Source organism: Brachyistius frenatus, unplaced genomic scaffold, assembly GCF_029030835.1.
Source record: "Brachyistius frenatus isolate BFR_SWC_R1_liver_20210118 unplaced genomic scaffold, ASM2903083v1 Contig_217, whole genome shotgun sequence".
In the NCBI taxonomy this organism is placed as follows: Eukaryota; Metazoa; Chordata; class Actinopteri; family Embiotocidae; genus Brachyistius; species Brachyistius frenatus.
Window position 1 is genome coordinate 294,971 of NW_027210816.1, and position 20,069 is coordinate 315,039.

Genomic DNA, 20,069 nt, shown 5'->3' on the forward strand with positions numbered 1-20,069 from the left:
TAACTCATTAGAACCAGGCTCAGATAAAAATAGGGGAAATAAGGAAGATTGTTTTTTCTTTTATAAATTTGAATGACTATTCAAATATTTGAAAATGATGTCCCATCCCAACCTGTAATAGGAGGAAAGACACCTCTTTCATTCCCACTCCGCGCCCTGAACGTCTCTTGCACTATATAACTTTAAGTGGGTCCGATTTCCCGTGAAAAATCCACTTTTTCGCCAGCAGCAAGCTTGATCAGCTCCGCGTGGCTAACTGCAGCCGATCCTGGTCTTGCTGTCTCGGCAGCATTTCCAGCCAGCTCCAGGATCTCAGCTGTCAGATACTCCAGCTACTCAGTCACGTGCTAAAGCTCCAAAGCTCATAGTAGCCCAGCGAAGGACGGGGAGATCTTGGCCTTCGCCAGTCCTTCCAAGCAATTTCCTATCAGTGGCTCTGAGAACCGTTGGGGTTTATCCCCTTGTAAATGCAGTCATGAAGCAGAACTTAATACACCAGAATTCTGTAGTTACCATTTGTGACCATAGAGGTCGCTGTTATCAGTAAATGTTACATATTTTTGCTTTCAATGCCATATACACACTTTATACATTTACCACATAATTGTGCGACACAGTTGATACTGAAATTTCATCTATTTCATGATGGACATTTCACATTTAAATTTTTTTAATTTTAGCTGCTACTAAATGGACCTATAGATGGACTAAATGGTTGATCTTTTTCAAGAATGTACTACTTCAATTATTTTTTTTAAGCCATTGTTTTGGTTTTCCAGTCTTTTCATTGTCACTCCACAACAGGCAGCTTACTTCAGAAATTTTGGAATAAATGATTTTACTCAACACCAAACAGCGGACAAAGTTAGAAGCAAACACAGTGAAGTATTTAGCACAGGGGTGTCAAACTCATTTTAGTTAAGGGGGCCACATACTGCCCACTTTGATCTCAAGTGGGCCAGACCAGTAAAATCATAGCATAATAACGCATACATAACGACAATATTTCTCTATGTTTAAATCATTGGTGAAGGTTTTTGGATGATAAGCCCTATTTTAAGGTCTTTCTACAATAAACTAGAAACATAAAGAGCAAAAACTCAGACATCAGCCCACTGTTTATCTGCCTGGGCTCTCCTCTGCAGATTCCCTCGCATTGTGACGCGTTTGACGTCAAACACGTCACAAAGCGAGCAGCGAGCGCTGCTGCCTCCAGAGCAGACATCGCATTTATGCTGTTTTTGAAGCAATTACTGGATCGATTAAAAAAAAAAAAAAAAAACGTTTGTACTCATAAACCCCCATATTCTCATAGAAATGCAATTTATGTCTTTCTGTAATTTTCACACTTAGCAAAGTCATCCGGCGGGCGAGCTGGACCCCTGGGGGCCATATGTTTGACACCCCTGATTTAGCAGCTAAAGCCACAGATATTTCCTTCATGAAGTTGGTGGAGACTAAAACAAAACACAAACATTCCTTGCTCATAGGTTCAACATATTAACTGGGGTGATAAACTGCTTGTATAAAAATTTGAAGATCTACAAATCCATAACAACAGGGCAAACATGATATCCTACACGTACGTACACCTGTGTGTCCAAATCATGAATATCTCTGCTTAATTAGATCTGAATTATTGCAAACATTGTCATCAGAAAATAGTTTACAAAAATGTTTATGCAATAACAGGACTTTCTTGTGTTTTTGTTAAGTCTACTGTCGGAGCGAACACCTTGTCTGAGCTGCATGTGAGGTCCTTTTTTTTTTTTTTCACGTATTGTGTAACTGTCTTGTAACGTGCCAGCACGAATTAATGAAGTCAAATTCCTGGTGCACAACTTGCACTTGGCAGGCGGACGTGATCCTGACACTGAGCAATTGTCAACAGGTTTAATTTAAAATTTCCTCCTCAAGTCATAAAGATACAGACCTATTATTTAATTATGACAATCAAAGAAACATCAGTAGGTCGTTTAGCAAAATGCCATTAGCATGTTTTTGTAGCTTCAAGGATGCAGCATCATTTTTGTGAAATATAATTTACAACATTTACATCATTTTTAAGCAGAATATTATTTAGTCTCGTGTCAGCCACATTTTATATTACCCCTTGTACTCTTCACTCTGAATGGATTATACTGTATATTAGTATGTTAGTATTGTCAGTTAACTCAGTCTTCTACACTACAGTCAATCCCAGTTACTAAAACTATGATTTATGCATAAAGTCTCTACAAGTCCTCAGCTCAGTTTATCTCCATCAACAGTAATGCTGTTACATATTTCAGGTGTTTAACCCTCGTGTTGTCCTTGGGTCAAAATGACCCGCAGCTGTGTTCAACCAAGTTCTATTTTATTTTCATATTTTTTGGGATCATTGGTGACAAGGAGGCTGTGAGGGTTTCTGTAAAGAATGATGGCCAATGATCCCAAAAAATATAAAAATATAGAAATAAAATAGAACTTGGTTGAACACAGCTGCGGGTCATTTTGACCCGAGGACAACACAAGGGTTAATTGACCTCCTATATCCTAATGAATATGATATAAATGAGCATGTAAACAAACTATCAGATAAGGAGAGACAGACAGAGCAGACAGCACGTCTGTCAGCAGCCTGATGACAATAATAAGTCATCTGCCTTTTCAGGTTCATAAACAACTTCCCATTATTAATGGCTGCTGTGATTCATTGTGGGCTGCGGTCTACAAATCAGAAGAGCCAAGTGTTTTATGCATGAGTTCTGCTGAACAGTCGGTGTGAGGCATAGTTTCCAGCAGCCCATGCCAGAAATCTGTCAATTCATCTTACACTTCCTAATGAACTTTTTTTGTTGTAGTTGTTGTTGTTGTTGTTGTTGTTGTTGTTTTGGCTGCAAAAATACTGGCACAAAAACAAAAAATTCTGAGAACAAAACGACCCGGGTCACATGGGTTCCTCTCCTTTCTTAAAATGCCAAAAAAAAAGTCAGGTCCATTTCATTTATATCGCATCAAATCACAACACAGGTTATTTCGTGGCACATCACATTGTAAAGTCCTTACAACAGAACATTATACAGAGGAACCCAACAATTCACACATAAGCTAGGGAAAAAACTCCTTTTAAGGGAGAAAAACCTCCAACAGAGGGAAGGAAAACGTCCTTATAACAGGAAGAAACCTCCGACAGAACCCGGCTTAGAGGTGGGCGGCCATCTGCCTCGACCGGTTGGGGTGAGCGGAGAAAGAAAAGAACAGCATAGAGATTCAGAAAATCTCCAAAAAGCAAAGATGTAACATCCACAGTTGTCTGCGGTCTTTAGAGTTTACCAACATCACATTCTTTCAAGCAGCTCTAAAAATTCAGAAAATTTGACTTAATTTAGCTTTTTCAATTAATTCAAAAGTAAACTTACTGACCCACCAAAACTGGATTTATGTCAGTTTTATGGTCCTTTCCGCTGTTATTTATCTAAATTAATGATTATTCCACTCACACAACTACAACCATAAATTATTATTATTATTTTGTTTTTTTAAAGGAGTGATGTCCCTTTAACATTTCAGCAAAGGTCATTTTAAGTAAATCCTCGATCAGGAAGCTGTTAGAGGCACTGAGCTTTCAAGCAACGTGCAAATTCCCCTTTTGTCAGAGCAGTTAACGACGATTGAGTGACACTTTTCGTCTGGCTCGGAGGGGAAGTGATGTAACGTCGAGCCAGGAGATTTAAAAAACAACACGAAAGCTGAAAATCAAAGAGGCCAGCCAAACCATCCGTCCTGCCCCGCTGACAGACGAGGCGCTTCGGCTCAGGAGGAGGAGGCGGTGGAGGAGGAGGAGGAGGAGGAGGAGGAGGAGGTGGGGCCGTGGAAAAAAAAAACGTCCCTCGGTTCGGTGTTACATCTCTGCCGTCACTCACACGTTTAAATGCGTTGTAAAATTTGCCATTTTGTTGATATATTTGTGTGCAGGGAGACAAACGCTGCGGGCAGATGTGGACAAGTTTCTAGCTGCTCGCCTGCGTAAGTGTCTGTGTGGTGGATTTCCATTTTATGACTCAAACATAAATTATGGATGAAGATTAGCCAACAGCGCATCACCCACAGGTTCGATGAGTAAAACATAGCTGCGAACACATGTTGCCGCAGATACATGCAACAACATCAAGTGCGTTTGAATATCTTCGGTCTTCGGAGGTGTGTTGTTGTTGTTGTTGTTGTTGTTGTTGTTCAGCTGGCCCACGTGCTCTGCTATTACAACCGATCCTCTTATTAGAGAGGATCCCAGCAGTAATGGAAATGATCCCGTCAGCCCGGGCCAGATAGCTCGACAAGCCCATAAATCTAACCGGTGTTTGGGGAGACAAGAGAGATGTGTGTGTGTGTGTGTGTGTGTGTGTGTGTGTGTGTGTGTGTGTGTGTGTGTGTGTGTGTGTGTGTGTGTGTGTGTGTGTGTGTGTGTGTGTGTGTGTGTGTGTGTGTGTGTGTGTGTGTGTGTGTTGGGTGGTTGGGGGGGAGGGGTGTCATGGGTAGAGGAGAAAAAGTAGGGTAAAGAGAGGATGGGAGGAGTTTCCTGTGTTTGTTGACAAGCTCGAAGTGGGATTGAGCAAACAGGCTCTTCAAGGTGTGAGGAGCTGAGATAGTCGAGTCTAGAAGTCTGGAGAGACGCTTCTATTGTGTTGAAAGATTTATTTATGAATTGATTTCATGAGGCGTTTGACAAATCCGTCTTTCATCTGATTTACGGGACAATGCAGGTGGCACAATATCGAGACTAGGTAGTGCTCGTGAAGGCACCACTTTACATATAGTGCATGTTTGAAAATGAACACAAGCTTTTTACAGTGACTGGGCAATCAGAGGAAGAAAAAACAAAACAAGAACCTTCTGTGTGAAAGTCTTGTATGCAACATTATTAGCATGCAGATTATTAGCATGTAATGCTGAAAAACTGAAAGTTGGACCTGATGATGGTTTTAGATGGAAAAAAAATCTGATGTTCACCAAAGTTATTACAATATTTTCTAAAGGACGTGTGAAAGACCAACGTGGTGGACCAACTGGCTGAAAAAACAACCATAACTTGTCATGAAACCACAGCAAATAAAAAGTAAAACATGACTCTGTTTAAATGCATCCTAACACACAGTGCATCATCTCACCTGGCTCACCACATGGCTGCAGATGCAAATTGTTTTATTGCTCATAATTAGCATATACACATATCCCCCTCAGTGGTTTGCTTTGAAGTGACTTGTCAGAGAGAGTCTTGTGGCATCATGATAATCAAAAGCCATTTGTTTTACTCGCTCGGGGTTTCAGTGATTTGTCTCCGTGAAGAGGGTTAAATTCCTTGTGGTGTTGTTGCTGAACACTCCTGGCTCTGTTTCTCCACCTGGGTCGTGACTGCTTGGGTGTCTAATTATGATCCTGTAAACCGTAACGAGGAGGAATCTTTGTGATCTCGACGGTTATGATGTTTGATTGCTGTGTAATGAAGTCAGAATAAAACAGGCACATGCTTTGAAATCTGCAAACTGAACAAAAGAAATGTTTTCTGCCAGTCGGGTTTTAATTGTGGCAACAAAATATGCAGTTTCACTTAAGCTAACACACGTCTCCCATCATACACACTTAAAAGCAACATTATACCATCTTGCAGAAGAAACACTTACACACTTTAACATCAGAGAAAGCCCAGTGCCCTCTGTATTCATTGCTGCTGCAGCAATGTGAACTTAACATTAAAAATGTTATATCCTGGCCCCCAAGATTATCCATTTGACCGCACAAAAAAATGTTGTATATGAACTTTAGGCAGCCAGAATATGAAGGTATTTTTGTGTCTTTATAATGCAAGCCAAACCGTTTTGAGAGCAAAAGTTCTCGCACTGCAATTAAAGATCAAGTTTGTACGTAAAAATATATGAACTGAGAATAAAATTATTTGCATTGCAAACAGGTTTGCTCGTACAGTTTAGTTAGTTCTAGTCAAAATTTTGCTTATGAAAGTAGACTTTTCGCTTGCGAAGCGAAAAACCTTTGCGAGTTGAGTTGGATGTAGTGGGCGGGGCATACGCTGGAGACGAGAGTTTCTATTTGGTGGTTTGACCTAGATCCGCACAGTATAGCCGCAGCCGTTCACCTGCAGGGTCAAATTCACTGCAACCTTTCAGCTGCAAATGTCTGCATGGAGAAAAGTAACTAATATCAAAGCAATGCATATATAAATTGTTGTCGGTGTTTCACTGCGTGCATCAATGAATCTAATCCAGCTGTGTGGATGATCTGGCAGAGACATAATGTTTGCGAGGGATCCAGAGGAAAGCCACTTAGAGAGCTGTATTTATCACCCCCATTAGTAAAAAAACACTGAGGAAAAACACAAGCGGGCATCAAGGCACAATGGCTCAGTTGTTTTTGTAGTATAGGGGAGGAGAATTTAAATGCTTTTAATATTCACATATATCTGTCATCAGTTTAGATCCCTAAGCCCCGGGGGGAACAGGTGGATTTTTAGTAGCAGTCTCTCGCTGGGTCTGCACAAACACACACACACCGGGAGTCAGCGCTGCAGAATGGATGGCATAGTTCAAATGTTTTTAATCAGTTCGTAATAGTGCCTTTGTGTCCCGGACCTGCATCATTTGCATACCTCATGAGTAGGAAAAGGCGATTATGTTCCATCATGCCACCCATTGATGTTTTCTTTGGGCATGCAGTGCTATGCTTGCTTGGCAGGGGTGCCAGTCTCTGCATTTCAACACAAAGCATTTTGTTTTAATGCTAATTACACGGCAGGTGAGGGCAGATGGGCCCCGCTCCTTCCCACCCCCCCTCTGCAGGTGACAGTTATTGACAATCTGCCCCGTCTAGCCATAATACGCCAGAGGCGGAGGAATCAACCGCTTCCAACATAAACACTGACGAGAGAGGAGCTTCAAATGTGGCAGATTTTACCTTGACAACTGTAACTATGTTCAACAAATTAGTCCCAGAATCCCCGGGTGTTTACACTCCTTGAAATGAAAAAGATTGCCTCTCTTCGCACTGACAGCAGAGATCCTTCGGGTTTGGCATTTTGGTTTCTGTGCTGCCTTTGTGAATGGGCACGGCGGATGACACCCACTCCAAGGTGCCACTCTGAATCTTCATGTGTGCGTGTGTTTTTTTTAATGAATGTGCCAGAGGGTCTGATTGTATTTGGAAACAATTCTTGGCATTTGGTCCAGAATAACTGGAGAACAAATCAGAACAATTTAACTGATGACAGTTTGGATTTTGATTAAAAAAAAATTTTTTTTTACTGAAGTTAATTTTTGGGAATAATTGTCAGACTTCTGGAACTAATCCTAAAATATGTTTGTCTCTGTGCGTGTCTGTGTGTGTGTTAGAGTCTTTGAAACCAGGATCAAAGATCACCAGATCACTAGTTGGTCAATGTCTTTCTCTTGTTGAGTGACTCTCCATCTTGGGTGAAAACGGTTGGAAGGGTCAGCGCCTGCGAGTGACCCTCAGCTATTCTCTCGCCCGTCTAAATGTCCGATGTCTGCGTCCAACATTCAGTCACGCCGGCTTCAAAGGAGGCGGCCTGTCACGTCCTGCACATCAAAGACACGCCGTCCTCGTCTCTGCCAATCAAACTGTACACACGAGTGAAGGAACTCTTACTTACCTGTGGAAGTCCCTGCAGAAGTCAGATCTTTTTGTACTAAATGGATGAGATGACACAGTCAGAGATTTGGTCAGGACGGTTTTTAAGCAGCTACTTTCTTTGGTTTGGCCCTTCACAGCATTCGACAAGCTCGTGCTCGTTCTCCTTATTTTTAGGTGCGCTTTAACCTGACCGTAATGAACTGGAAACATACATTTTGTGCAGCTAAAAAACACAGTTTTACTTCAGTGCTGTTAAGATTTAGGTTGACACGATTTAGTCATCACCGAAAAATGTCCAGTGTCGCCCCAAATATGAACTCGGATACAACAAACGGGCATGTCCTAATTTTCTTGGTTTTTTTTACGTGTCCAGTTTGACCCATTTTACGACGCGCCTTGATGTGAACCAATAGGATGACCTCCTTTTGTGATCTCCGGCGTGCATTTGTAAACGTAGCAAAAGAACCGTTAGCATCACACATGGCGCCTCTGCAGCTGTGATTGATCTTTTGACCCTCCTACCCAATGACACAGGAACTCAACGTGAATGCCGATTGGTCCGGGCCGTACTTGTGGTGTTGCCAATCTCTTGACAAAGACAAGGTAAAGCAATAATTTATGACACTTTGATTTGTTCTGACATATTTACCGTCATAAATGAGATATATATCGTGTAGTCTGTGCCCAGCTTCAAGGAGTGATGTCGAAATTTGGATAAGTTTTGATAAGATTTCAGCTTTGTTCCTTCTACGTTGTGACTCATGTTTGACATTCATTGACAGGGTGCACATTTTATTGTGCAAATTGTCGGTGAATATTTATGGAGACATTATTACAGGTGGTGAAAAAACTCAAAGGAGTCTAATCTTGTTCGGGCACTTTTTAGTTCAGATATTTGTAATATTTCGAAAATATTTTTAGCAAACTGTCATTTACTTATTTAAGAAGAGTAGTCAGTTATTCAAAATCAATAACGCAGGTAAACTTTCTTGAAAGCTTTAAAAGTAAATGAACCCAATCAGTAGTAGAGTGGTGGGTACTTCATACATCAATCTACTTTTAAATCTACCAGAAAATCTTGCTCTCGATCTCTTCTGTTATTTGTCCCTTAAAGCAGAACAATGCACAAAAATCATTTTCTAACTAAGAATAAAGTAATAAAGTGGCTGAGACAGTGGAGAAAAGGAGGAGGAGGAGGACGGTCAGAGGGGATACACAGTGTCCTGATCCACCTCAATTAAAGCACTGACAGCTTCCAGTATCGATTCATCTTCCTCAGCACTGACGGCCGCTTTAAACCCTCCGAATACCTGCAGGCTGAGACGCCCACAAGTACACCCAAACATGCTGGAGGTGTCGGCCTGTCAGAGAGGAGCACTGTGAGCCGGCACCGGCCTCCAATCTCACGCTTCAGTCAAACACCAGCTCTCTGCCTCTCTCAGGAGTTTGGAAGCTGCTTACATGAGCTGAAGTGCAGGTGGTCCGATATTCTGCCAAAGTGATCTGAATCTGTGTAAATTACAGCGTCTGAAAACCTCACTTTCGCAACATGTTGAGACGAGGCTCGCGGCCACAGATCGTTCTCTCTCTCTTTCTCTCTTTCTCTCTCTCTCTCTCTCTCTTTTCACCTTCTGTTCTTGTTTTCCTTTTCCATTCTGTCATATTATCATTTCATTATATTTCATTATATCATCATTGCAATAAAAAAAATAAAAATAAACGGAACAAATTAGGAGAAACTGCTGACGTGTTGCAGAACAAAAAGTTCAGCTCAGCTTCTGCCAACTTTGAATAAAATAAATGAAATGACCATATAATATTATTGTGTGGTAAAACAATGCCAAAACATTTGGTCAGAGTTTTTAGACGCTCTTTTACAGACAACATGTCATGAAATCTAACAGCGTACAAACCAAACTGAATTCTTACCGGGCCAATCACAGAAGACCACTTTAGAGCTGCAACAACTACTATTTCCATAATTGATTAATCTTCTTCAGTGTTTTAGTGCCTTTTTTTCTGACAGATATTAAGGGGACCACATAAAGTGCAGAAAACTCTTGATGGAAAAGCTAGAACAAGATGTTTTGCACATTTTTCATATTTTGCAATATTTAGCATTTTGGAAAACTGAAAAAAAATTACCTTAAAGATTTGCATCACGAAATAGTTGCAGATTCACTTTCTGTTGACAAACTAATCAACTGATTAACTGTTTTAACTAAAGTTTCTTCATTATTTGTTATTTTTTGCAGAATTTCCAGTGACAAATGTTTGAACAAAAGGGAGAACTTTCTTAGCAGATAGTGTCATAAATGTTATTTCTCATCTTCCAAATTGAAAAAAAAAGAAATATGAACTATTGAACAAAAGTTTATTTATCTACTTAAACTAAAATACTCAGCTTTCTCACAGTTATATCATCAGAAACTTCAGTTTGGTGCACTAAAACCTGATAAATGTCCCTATTTGAGAGTGTGAACAGACGTGTTCACATGTTCTCACCATGAAGTTTTTACTCCTCAAACTTTTGTCTTTTCTCTCTTCACCCTTAACTGTGATCTCAGAATATTAGAGATCCTTTAAGTTAAATTGTTTATTTAAGGATTAATATTGAGTCCTTCTCTGTAATCCCACATCCTGTTGTATCTGAATGTGTTTCTAGGTTTTCTCTCTTTGTGGGAATGTCAGCAGACAGTTTTTTTTGTTTTATTTATTTTATTTTGTGGGACTGTTGCACATTCTCACCGTGTTGTCTGGATGTACAAACAAACAGAGCAGTGCGCTGCGTACCGATGGGGACAAAAGCCGGGCTTAGGGGTGAGGCGAGGAGGAGTCAGGTGGATCAAGGAGTGATGTGGGAAAGGTGGAATCTCCCGCTGATCCTCCTGGGACCGACACCAGGAAGAGAAACGTCAGATTTACAGGATTCACAGTTCTCCTGGGAAACATGGAGGTTTTGACGCACTCGCTCAAAGTCCAGAGTTTTACTTTCACACACACATTTAGAGTCGGCAAATGCTTTTACACATTTTCCCATTGCTGAGAAAACGAGCTGATGGGCTTCACACGCACTTACAGGCATATTCAAACACGTACGGTCACACATCTCCGTGAAGATCTGGCTGAAAGAGCTCGCATGTCATGTGATTATATGCAAATACACAGTAACTCAGTCACAATGTCAGATTACAGGATTCAGCTTTTGAATGGAAAATAATAACAAACACATTTACACAAATGCACACAAACATTTCTTACCTGATTGTGTTAAATATAAATGTATATTTACAAAATCTCCTTTAAATAGTGTTTTGAAAGATTTAAATATTAATTTAAAGAGTTTTGTTCTTGTGAACAATTGTAATTAAGTTCTGTATCCTGGATTGACGTACATCATTTATTACTTCACATGAATATTCTTCATGTGATAAAAAAATAAGAAAATATTTGATTTGATTTGGATTTAAATGGGAAATACTGCACAGTTAGATACCAAAACTTGACTCATATTACTTAACAGACATGAATATTTAAGGTTATTAATTTTTTGTTGTAATGAGTCTGTTTCATAGATATAACATTTTTATATCCAAATATAAGTTCATTTTCATGAGAAAAGATGGAGAAAACCCTTTTTCCAAATGTACTACCTGACGATTTATCATCATTATGCCCTTGTGTTTAAAAAAATAATTAAGTGACTTAAAATACTGGCTGTCAAATGTCTTCAGGGAGAAGAAATATGACCAGGAGCTGCAGGTCTGTGGGACCCCGGCCTGCAGTAAGAAGAGAGATTAGAGAGATTACAGTTAAAGAGTATCTTGTCCTGTGGAGCCCCTTCTAAACACCAGCTCCCATCAGATGGGCCTGGACTGATGGAGGAAACAGCAGAGATTATACACGTTTAAACAGTAATCCCCCTCTTCTGGAGCTGAGCCAACGCCGAGCAGAAGACCACCGCTCGGCCGTAGAGACAAAGAGAGACACGGAGAGAGACAGACGAGGGTGGAGAGTCTGAATTTTTAACAAGATTTCAATTTTTATAACAGCTAATGAGGATTTTTATCATTCGACATCACAGCATTTAAAAAGCAGAATTGCACTTTATTAGGAATAATTCAATGATACCAGAGCATAAATTTGTGTTTTGTGTGCTTTCTGTGAAGCTTTTATAAAACTAAAACATCAAAAGATGAGGAAGAATCATTTCTGTACCGTTCAGATTTTCTGTACCTGAATCTAAAGTCTGGTTCATGGATGGTCAGATGGACCTCTCTTAGCTTTATCTAAGCTTTTTGTTATTAATTCACCAATTTATTTGTTGGTAAAATGAGTTTATTGAGACATAGAAAATACTGATATTCAGCAGTTGTGATTCACCTGCAAAATGTTCTTTGCTTTACTCTCTAACATACCAAAAACATGCAGGTGAACATGGGACATTTGCTTTTCATTTCATCACTTTTCAGGAGGAGTGAAGAATCATTTTTAAAAAAAAAAATGTTTTTTAAATGCAAATTCCTCCACTAAACCATCTATTTACAGAAGCAAAAATTATTGTGTTTTTTTTAAATCTTTTTTTAATGTACATATATATATATTCTTATTTGCGTTTTCATGACTTTTGTTTTTAAAAGTCTTTACCGGAAGTGTGAGTGGCGTTTCCTTTGTCTGTCTTTGGAGTGATTACTTCTACGCTGCCCTCTGGTGGTCACACCAACGTCCTTCACCTGTGTCGAAATCTGTGTACAAACTGCTGCGCGTTGTGAGATCGAAGCATTTCTCCCAGCTTTGTCCGCAGTAGCTCTAATTATTTTCCAGCAGTTGTACGTTGTAAAAATTCAAAAGGAAAACGCGTGCATAAGAAGCTAATTCAAGACCTTCAACCATAATTTTAAAAGCTTGTTATATCATCCGTTGTGCCAGATCTTCATCTGAAAAGTTACTAAAGCGGTCAGATAAATGTAGTTGAGTATAAAGTGTAGTAATTCCTTCTGTGATGTGCTGGAGTCAAAGGATAATGGAAATACTCAAGTAAAGTACAAGTACCGACCAAAATTGTAGTTTAATGCAGTATTTGAGAAAATATCGTACTTTCTGACGATCCGATCACAAGTAGAGATCAAAGAGGTGAACGAACAATCAAACTGAACGATTGATTGACGGAGAGAAAAACCTGCCAGACAGACTGACAAGGTCGCTGACTCAGTGTCTGAGAATGAGAGAGGCATCGGGCGAGGAGGAGGAGGAGGAGAAGGAGGAGGAGGAGGAGGAGGAGGAGGAGGAGAGAGATGGAGCAACGAAACGTGGTAAACAAAAAAAGTTGAAAACGTGCGTTAATTCTCCTCTGATAACTGCTTCGGTGCCAGACCACACACAGGGATGCACCGATAGGGACGTCTACACGCACACACACACACACACACACACGCACACACGTACACGTACACGCGCGCGTACACACGTACACACACACTGCTGGCTGGGTGGGCTTGGTTGCCCGAGGCTGCACGTTGTACTTCGTCTCCATGGCAACAAACAGCAACGCTTGAGTGACAATTGAAAGTCTGAAACAGTTGCAGTCAAGCAATTAAAAAGGACCAATAATCAAAACATATTCTGCTCCGTTCATATATCAGTTATGGGGAAAATGTATTACATGAAGTATATTGAATATGTAAACTGAATTTGAATTTTCTTTAAATGTTCTAATATTCCTCTTTACAGCAAATAATTTCGTAGTTAAATGAACTCATCATCATCCAGGTGGAAACACAAATCTTTGTCAGTTTCATCCTATAATGTCTGACTATTATATCCTTCCTAACTTGTAATTGGGAGTTTATGAGTCATGACTTAATTGGCAAGCAGCAGGAAAATGTTACAAAGAGATATTAAAAGAAAGGTTCTACACGCGTATTATTTCCCCACTTTACAGTAATGAAACCACAGGACCTTTGTCAGGTCAAATCCCTGAGACGGTAAGGAAACTCTTAGTAAGCACTTGTGCAACTTTAATTATCATAATTGGTCTGTTTCAGAGATAAAGACATAATGATGTCAAATTGGTATCAATCAATAGACACTTTTTGTTAAGGCAGGAAATGTGTTTGTATAATTTACTCTTTAACATTTATTCAATTTACTGTAACAGCCTCAAAACCTGATATGAACTTTCAGTAAACAATTCAAATGTTAAATGTTGAAGCAGCAGACGAACTTGATGAGCTTGTTTATATTTCTGAAATATTCACATGTTCCAGTAGTTTATTGTTTCCACCTGCAGAGGGCAGCACACGTCTATTAGAAAGTGACCTGTTCTTTAACGTGTCAGCAGTAAAACATCACAGACTTCAAAACACACTCCAATGATTCACAATATGTACTACAGCACAGTACGTAGTGTCTTTGGTATGGCTTTGCAGCACATTACTTTAAGGGTTTAGAATTTCCAAATGAAAAAAGGTCTCCACATTCATAAATATGAATATTTATATAATATTTCTTTACAAGGTCACAACAGGATTGTTGTGTCAGAGCAGCAGCCAAAAGGAGTTTCAGTCTCAGAGTGATGAAGAGCTGTTTGGCTTGTGTTCTGTTCAAGGAGCACAGTTTGTCTGGAAAAGTGTTAACAAAAAAAAAAAAAAATGTAGTCTGAAATGTTCCCTGTCTGTGAGGTACATCTTGAGAATGTTTTTAAGTAAGAAAAAAATGGAAAACATGGGGGGTCAAATACTGGCACAAGCAAAACTCTAATTATTTTACTTGTGGTGTTGAAGTTAATGGACGGAAATGTTCCTCAAAACTTCTGCTGGTGTCAACAATTGTACTGAATGTATGATAATGTAAACAGATTACTTTGTTCTTCTGGACTTTAAAACCCACTAAGTGACGATATTAAACGTCAAGAAATGTCACAAAGACGACAATTTTAAGTGAAAAAAAAAAACCATCTAATTGGATAAAAACAAATTCAAACACATATTTTCACATGCATTCCTGTTTTTTTGTTCTAGGAAACAGGGAACAGGATGCATGTCAGACTCCCACTCGTGTTTTGCACAATATTTGCTTGATTTATGTTTCCTGTGCTTCAAGTGGAATCCTTTAAAACAGCTTCCTTGCAGGTTTTTCGGTTTAGTTAAACCGACATCATGGTGTCAGAGAGAGAAGTGCTCGCGGCTGCTGCTGTTTTTGTTGTCGCCATCATTTCACAGAGTGAGTCGGCACTAATGTTGTTTCTCTAATGATTTATTTATCTTATTTTTACTGTATCATTTCAGTTTGTATGATTGTTTTATTAATGTTTTTGTTGCTGGTACAAGTTCTATTGTAGAAATATTGTATTTTTGACTTAAAGGTGAGGCAATAATTGGTGGCAGAGAGGCAGCTCCTCACTCTCGGCCCTACATGGCCTCCATCCAGGTACCAGAAGGAGAGAATATGAAACATGAGTGCGGAGGCTTTGTGGTCGCAGATCAGTGGGTGATGACTGCAGCGCACTGCCTGCCAACCGGGTGAGGCAACTTTTTGAAGAACATGTGGAGAACAAATAAGTGCAAGTTTAGCTCCAGAAAATGCTTTTCTCCATGTGTAGATGTTTGAGGGTTAGTGTAGCTTAGATTATGACCAACATACCCCAGTATGCTTGTTCTTTTTATGTGGATAAAGTCCCTCATTAACTTCATTCAATATTTTTTTAGAAGCATGTGTAATTTCCTATATAACAGTATATTGGTTGTTCAGTACTTTAATATTATTGTGTTTTTACAGGGCAAATGGAAGGAAGGTCGTCCTGGGTGTCCACTCTCTGAGTGAACCTGAAGACACAAAGCAAACCTTTGATATTCTGGACATTCACAACCACCCAGGCTTCAGCTTTTCAAATTATGATAATGACATTGCTTTGATTAAGGTAAATGTAAAGTTTGTCAGTATTCTCAAGAGTAAATTGAGTTTGGGAAAAAGATAACAACAGAACTTAGAGCCCCTATCAGTCCATCAAAATAAAAATCATATTTATATGTATCTGTGACTTTTACAGTTGGATCGTCCGTTTAACGTCTCTGAAGCTGTTGAAGCTGTCACCTTCCTCCGAGTCGGTGGTACAAATCCCGCCACTGACGCGGAAGTAGAGACGGCCGGCTGGGGATCTCTGGACAACCTGGGGTCCCGACCCGACAAGCTCAAAGAGGTGGTCATCGATGTGTTTAGCTCCGCCCGGTGCAGGCGCAGCGACTACTTTGGCAGAAAGTTCACCAGTAACATGATTTGTGCACACAGAGTCTGTCCAGAACCCTGTGATCAACCATACAAAAAGGAAGACAGCTGTGATGTAAGTTTTAGCTCCTCCTCCTCTTTTAAATGTAAATGGTAAAAGGTTGTCAGCAAATACAATATTCCAACCTGGTATTAAGGCAAAGCGTGAAATAGCCACGCTTTAGGCTGTCTAGCCATGAAAGTTACACGTTTTCCTAAAAAAATAAAATAATAATAAAAGAAAACATGGTTGGGGTTAAAAAACAAAAAACAACTCAACAAAAACATCACCCGCTGGATTCAAACATCATAATAGTGCCAAAAAATGTCCTTTGTCCTCGGTCTCACAACCTCTGTTACGGGACTCTGCCTGATCATGTGATCATGTCTCAAATGACATTAACGTGTGTGTAAGTTTCACGCTTGCAAATCGTGTAACCCAAAGCGTGGCTATCCCACGTTTTGCTGTACCGGGCGGGCGTGACTATTTCACGCTTTGCCGTGACACTGGGTTAGAAAGTCGTATCCATGTGTTCATATTGCATATTTTTGCCAATGCTTATGTTGCTCACAAGACACCCAATGGAAGCGATAAGAAATAATATTCTTGCTCATTACAGAATTTTGTATTTTATCACAGATAGTCAGTTCTCCAGAGTTTGAGAGTAAAATTCAAACTGCCCTTCAATCAGCAGTCGTCCAATTCTCTGTCCACAAAAATCTACGCTTGTCTTGTTTATAATGTAGCATGCTCACACAGAAACTAACTCAGTTTCGTTCACTGATTGCTAACTGAGATTAATTCTCAGATGCAGGTTTAAAAACTCTCGTTTCCTGCCTCTCTCTCTGTCGTCTGTCAGGGAGACTCTGGAGGTCCGCTGCTCTACAACGGCATTGCAGTGGGCATCACTTCCAACGGAGGAAAGAAGTGTGGCCAACTTAAAAAGCCTGGAATTTACACGATCATCTCGCACTACACCGAGTGGATTGACGGCAAGATGACCCCGCAGGCGGCTGCAGCACCAGACCAGAGCAGTTAAATAAAAGAGCGCAGACACTGCAGCTACAGCAACCATGTGTCTGCCACAGTCCTGCTTCTGCTGAGTCATACATTTTTAGGCTGATGTATTTATATTTTGCAGAACTAATGCATGTCTCTTGCTATAAATCGCCAGCATGGTGGACACTACAACCACCTGCACAAACAATTGGACTGCAATAATGTATTTCACATTATTTGATCAAATAGTTCTAAGGTTGTGGAGTTCTTGATATCATATTAAGTACATAAAGAGATGTGCTGAAATAAACATGAAGACAAAAGTACTCCTTAAACCCTGTAACTGTTAGGAGTACAAAGATGTCATGATCTTAACTTCAAATAATTAAAAAAAAGATAATTTACGTGTTAAATTACAGAACATTATTTCATACTAAATCATGTAAAAGTTACACAATAACTGTAATCAAATCTAAACATTGCTTTGCATCAATCTGTTTCTATGCATTTGCTTCTGTTTATTGGCACACGAGAAGAATGACTTTCAAGGATGTAACTCGAACGCAATCAAGATATCAACAAGTAAATCTCAGAAACTCGTCAGTCTTCATTCCAATGTGTCCAGAAGTAAATAAAATGTGCATCCAAACTTTTTCTTTTCTACCCTCCGCTGCTTTATGCAGATAAACATAAACATGAATAATTCCTGATCTGGAAAAATCCCCACACCTCCACCACCACCAATTGTTTTGAATAATTTAAGGCCAGACACTTTATAGGAGAAAAAAAAAAATTGTTTTAAGAAAACGGCCTTTCAAGATTTATTTCAAGATTAAATGCAGTTTTCTCAAGATGAGTATTCCTCATGTTCCAGTCTCCATTTCAGCAGCACATCCACTCAACAAACTTGCCAGTTTCATTCTCATTTATTTTCAGAAGGTTTTTTTTTACATAAATCATTCACAACTTTATTTAACATTTATGTAGACCAGCTTTTGGTGAATATAAGATAAATCTACAGATAGTAAAATAAACACCTCAATGTGGATTTTGGATTGGGTTTGTGCCTGCAGTGTCTCACATTAAAAAGATATAGTTAAAGCGAATTCCCCTGAATTACTAAACCATGATACCACATTCACATCTATAATAGCAATAATTCAATTCAAACTACCTGCACTGGCAGCTCATCCCACACATCTGAATCAACACTTCAAGCTTTAAAGAGGCAATATTACATACATTTGTCTCGCGCTGTTTAGGTTTTACATATAAGCTGTTCTGCCCTCTGCATTCGAGAACAGAAATTAATTATTACTTAATAAGTGACCAACTTCCATTTCGCCATTCTCTCTGTCTTGCATCAGTTTAGACCTCTCCTGCAGCTTCTGCACAGGAAATTTCTTCACTGAGAAGGACTGTCCCCTGTGTGCGGCAGCCAGTTTGATCATTCCTGAGAGCAGATCTTTCACCTGAGGATAGCTTGAAGCATTCTGGGATTTTGCAATGTTCAGCTCATAATAGCGACTGCCATACTTCCGGATTAAATCCTGCAGGACTGAGGGAGCCTCGGCCACGTAGTCTTCGACCCTCTGAGGCTTGTGCCGCTTGTCGTCGTCATCATAAATGAACAGGATGACGGCACGCTCTGCGAATTCTTGTCCGAAGAGCTTCTGCAGGTATCTGAGCAGTACCTCCTCTCCCTGTGAAAGGCCTATCTTATCGAACACCAGCAGGAAGACGTGGGGTCCAGGTAAGGCCAGGGCCAGGAAGTCCTTCACCAGCTCTACATCAAACACCCCATACTCATCATCCAGAGGAGGGGTGTTCACCAGGATGAGCCGCCTCCCCGCTGCAAACACCTCTTTCCTCTCGCAGGACAAGATCGGTGGTAGTTTGTCACTGGACCTGCTGACGGAGTACCGATTACCTGCTCTCTCGAGAATTACATTTAGAGCAGAAGACTTTGTATCGTCAATCATACCCAGCAGGACGACGGACAGCTCTTTCATTTCATCATCTTAAAGCCATAAAAAAAAAGAAAAGGACACAGACTGTGAGAGGCATCTTAAAAACTTTTTAAAATGGTAAACATAAGAGTACACATTGGCTTAACTCTAGAAGCAACTTAGAAACTCTTACCATCAGCAGCCGTCGCTGGGAGATGCAACATGGCTCCGCGGCTCTTCACAGCCTCCTCCAGGCTCTCTCTTTTTGTTCCAAATTGCATCTTTTCAGCTGCTTCCTTCTTTCTTTCCTCTGCATGCCTCGCCTTCAGCTCCTCCAGCTCTCCGGCTCTTCTCCTCTCCTGTTGTTGAACCAGCTGCTCGAAGGCCTGCTCTTTCTCCTCCGCCTCATCCACCCTCTGTTTGGCTTGAGTTAGCATGGTTTCAGTGTCCCCTGGTCACGTTGTACTTGACCATCTCGAGAAGTGCATACAGCCCATCGCTTGCAGCAGATGACGTGATGCGGCAGTATCTTCCATCACACACATTTATCAAATCCAGGAGGGTGTCGTCCAGCGTGTCAACAACCTTTCCATTGTCAACAGAGAGAATTACAAGGTATTTCAAAGCCTCAGCTCCAAAGTGTTCCTGCAGGATCTCGATCATTCTTCGTTCCCTCTTTGTGCAATATCCACCTCGGATCAGCAGCAGAAATTTACTGATCCCGTCTTTGCAAGACTTGAAGCAGGACTCTAATGCCTGGCTGATGCTCTCCTCTGTCATGTCTTGATGTAAATCTGCATAGTGCAAGCTGATTGAGTGACCCTCCACTGTCAAGTCACAGACCTGGTTTGATCCCAGAGAACTGAAGGTCAGCTGGAGACATTCATCCCCTGAGCTGTCCTGCAGCAGAGACCTCAGAGAGGACCATTCTTCCACCGTCGATATGACCACCATCGTGTGCTTTGTGTTAGTTACGCTGCCTGTCGACCATATGAGAAACAACTTGTCAATGACTTTTCAAATGCGCAAACCTGGAGGTAGTTTCATCGCCACATTTTCAAGAGGTAATAGCTCAAATGAAGTTGTCCTTGCTTTTTAAATACAATATTTAGATACTGGTTTCATTAGAAATATAGGAAAACATAAACTACTCACTGTGTGCCATGTCTGTTGCAGGTGCTCCAGTAGGTCTGCTCTCCTTATCAGCTTGAGAAAAC

General features: G+C 40.3%; 2 protein-coding genes across 2 annotated transcripts; one reads left to right on the forward strand and one right to left on the reverse strand.

Moving 5' to 3' along the window:
• Window positions 1-14,798: 14,798 nt before the first annotated feature.
• cfd (complement factor D (adipsin)) lies at window positions 14,799-17,316 on the forward strand. Its single transcript, XM_069719558.1, has 5 exons — window positions 14,799-14,862; window positions 15,005-15,161; window positions 15,418-15,559; window positions 15,689-15,979; window positions 16,764-17,316. Exons 1-5 carry the CDS (start codon window positions 14,799-14,801, stop codon window positions 16,941-16,943), a joined length of 834 nt encoding a protein of 277 aa, XP_069575659.1. The 3' UTR covers window positions 16,944-17,316.
• Window positions 17,317-17,633: 317 nt separating this feature from the next.
• LOC138633368 (uncharacterized) lies at window positions 17,634-19,272 on the reverse strand. The gene is made up of 2 exons (XM_069719559.1): window positions 19,046-19,272; window positions 17,634-18,923 (listed from the first exon to the last, which is right to left on the reverse strand). Exons 1-2 carry the CDS (start codon window positions 19,131-19,133, stop codon window positions 18,211-18,213), a joined length of 801 nt encoding a protein of 266 aa, XP_069575660.1. The 5' UTR covers window positions 19,134-19,272; the 3' UTR covers window positions 17,634-18,210.
• Between the last annotated feature and the right edge of the window lie 797 nt (window positions 19,273-20,069).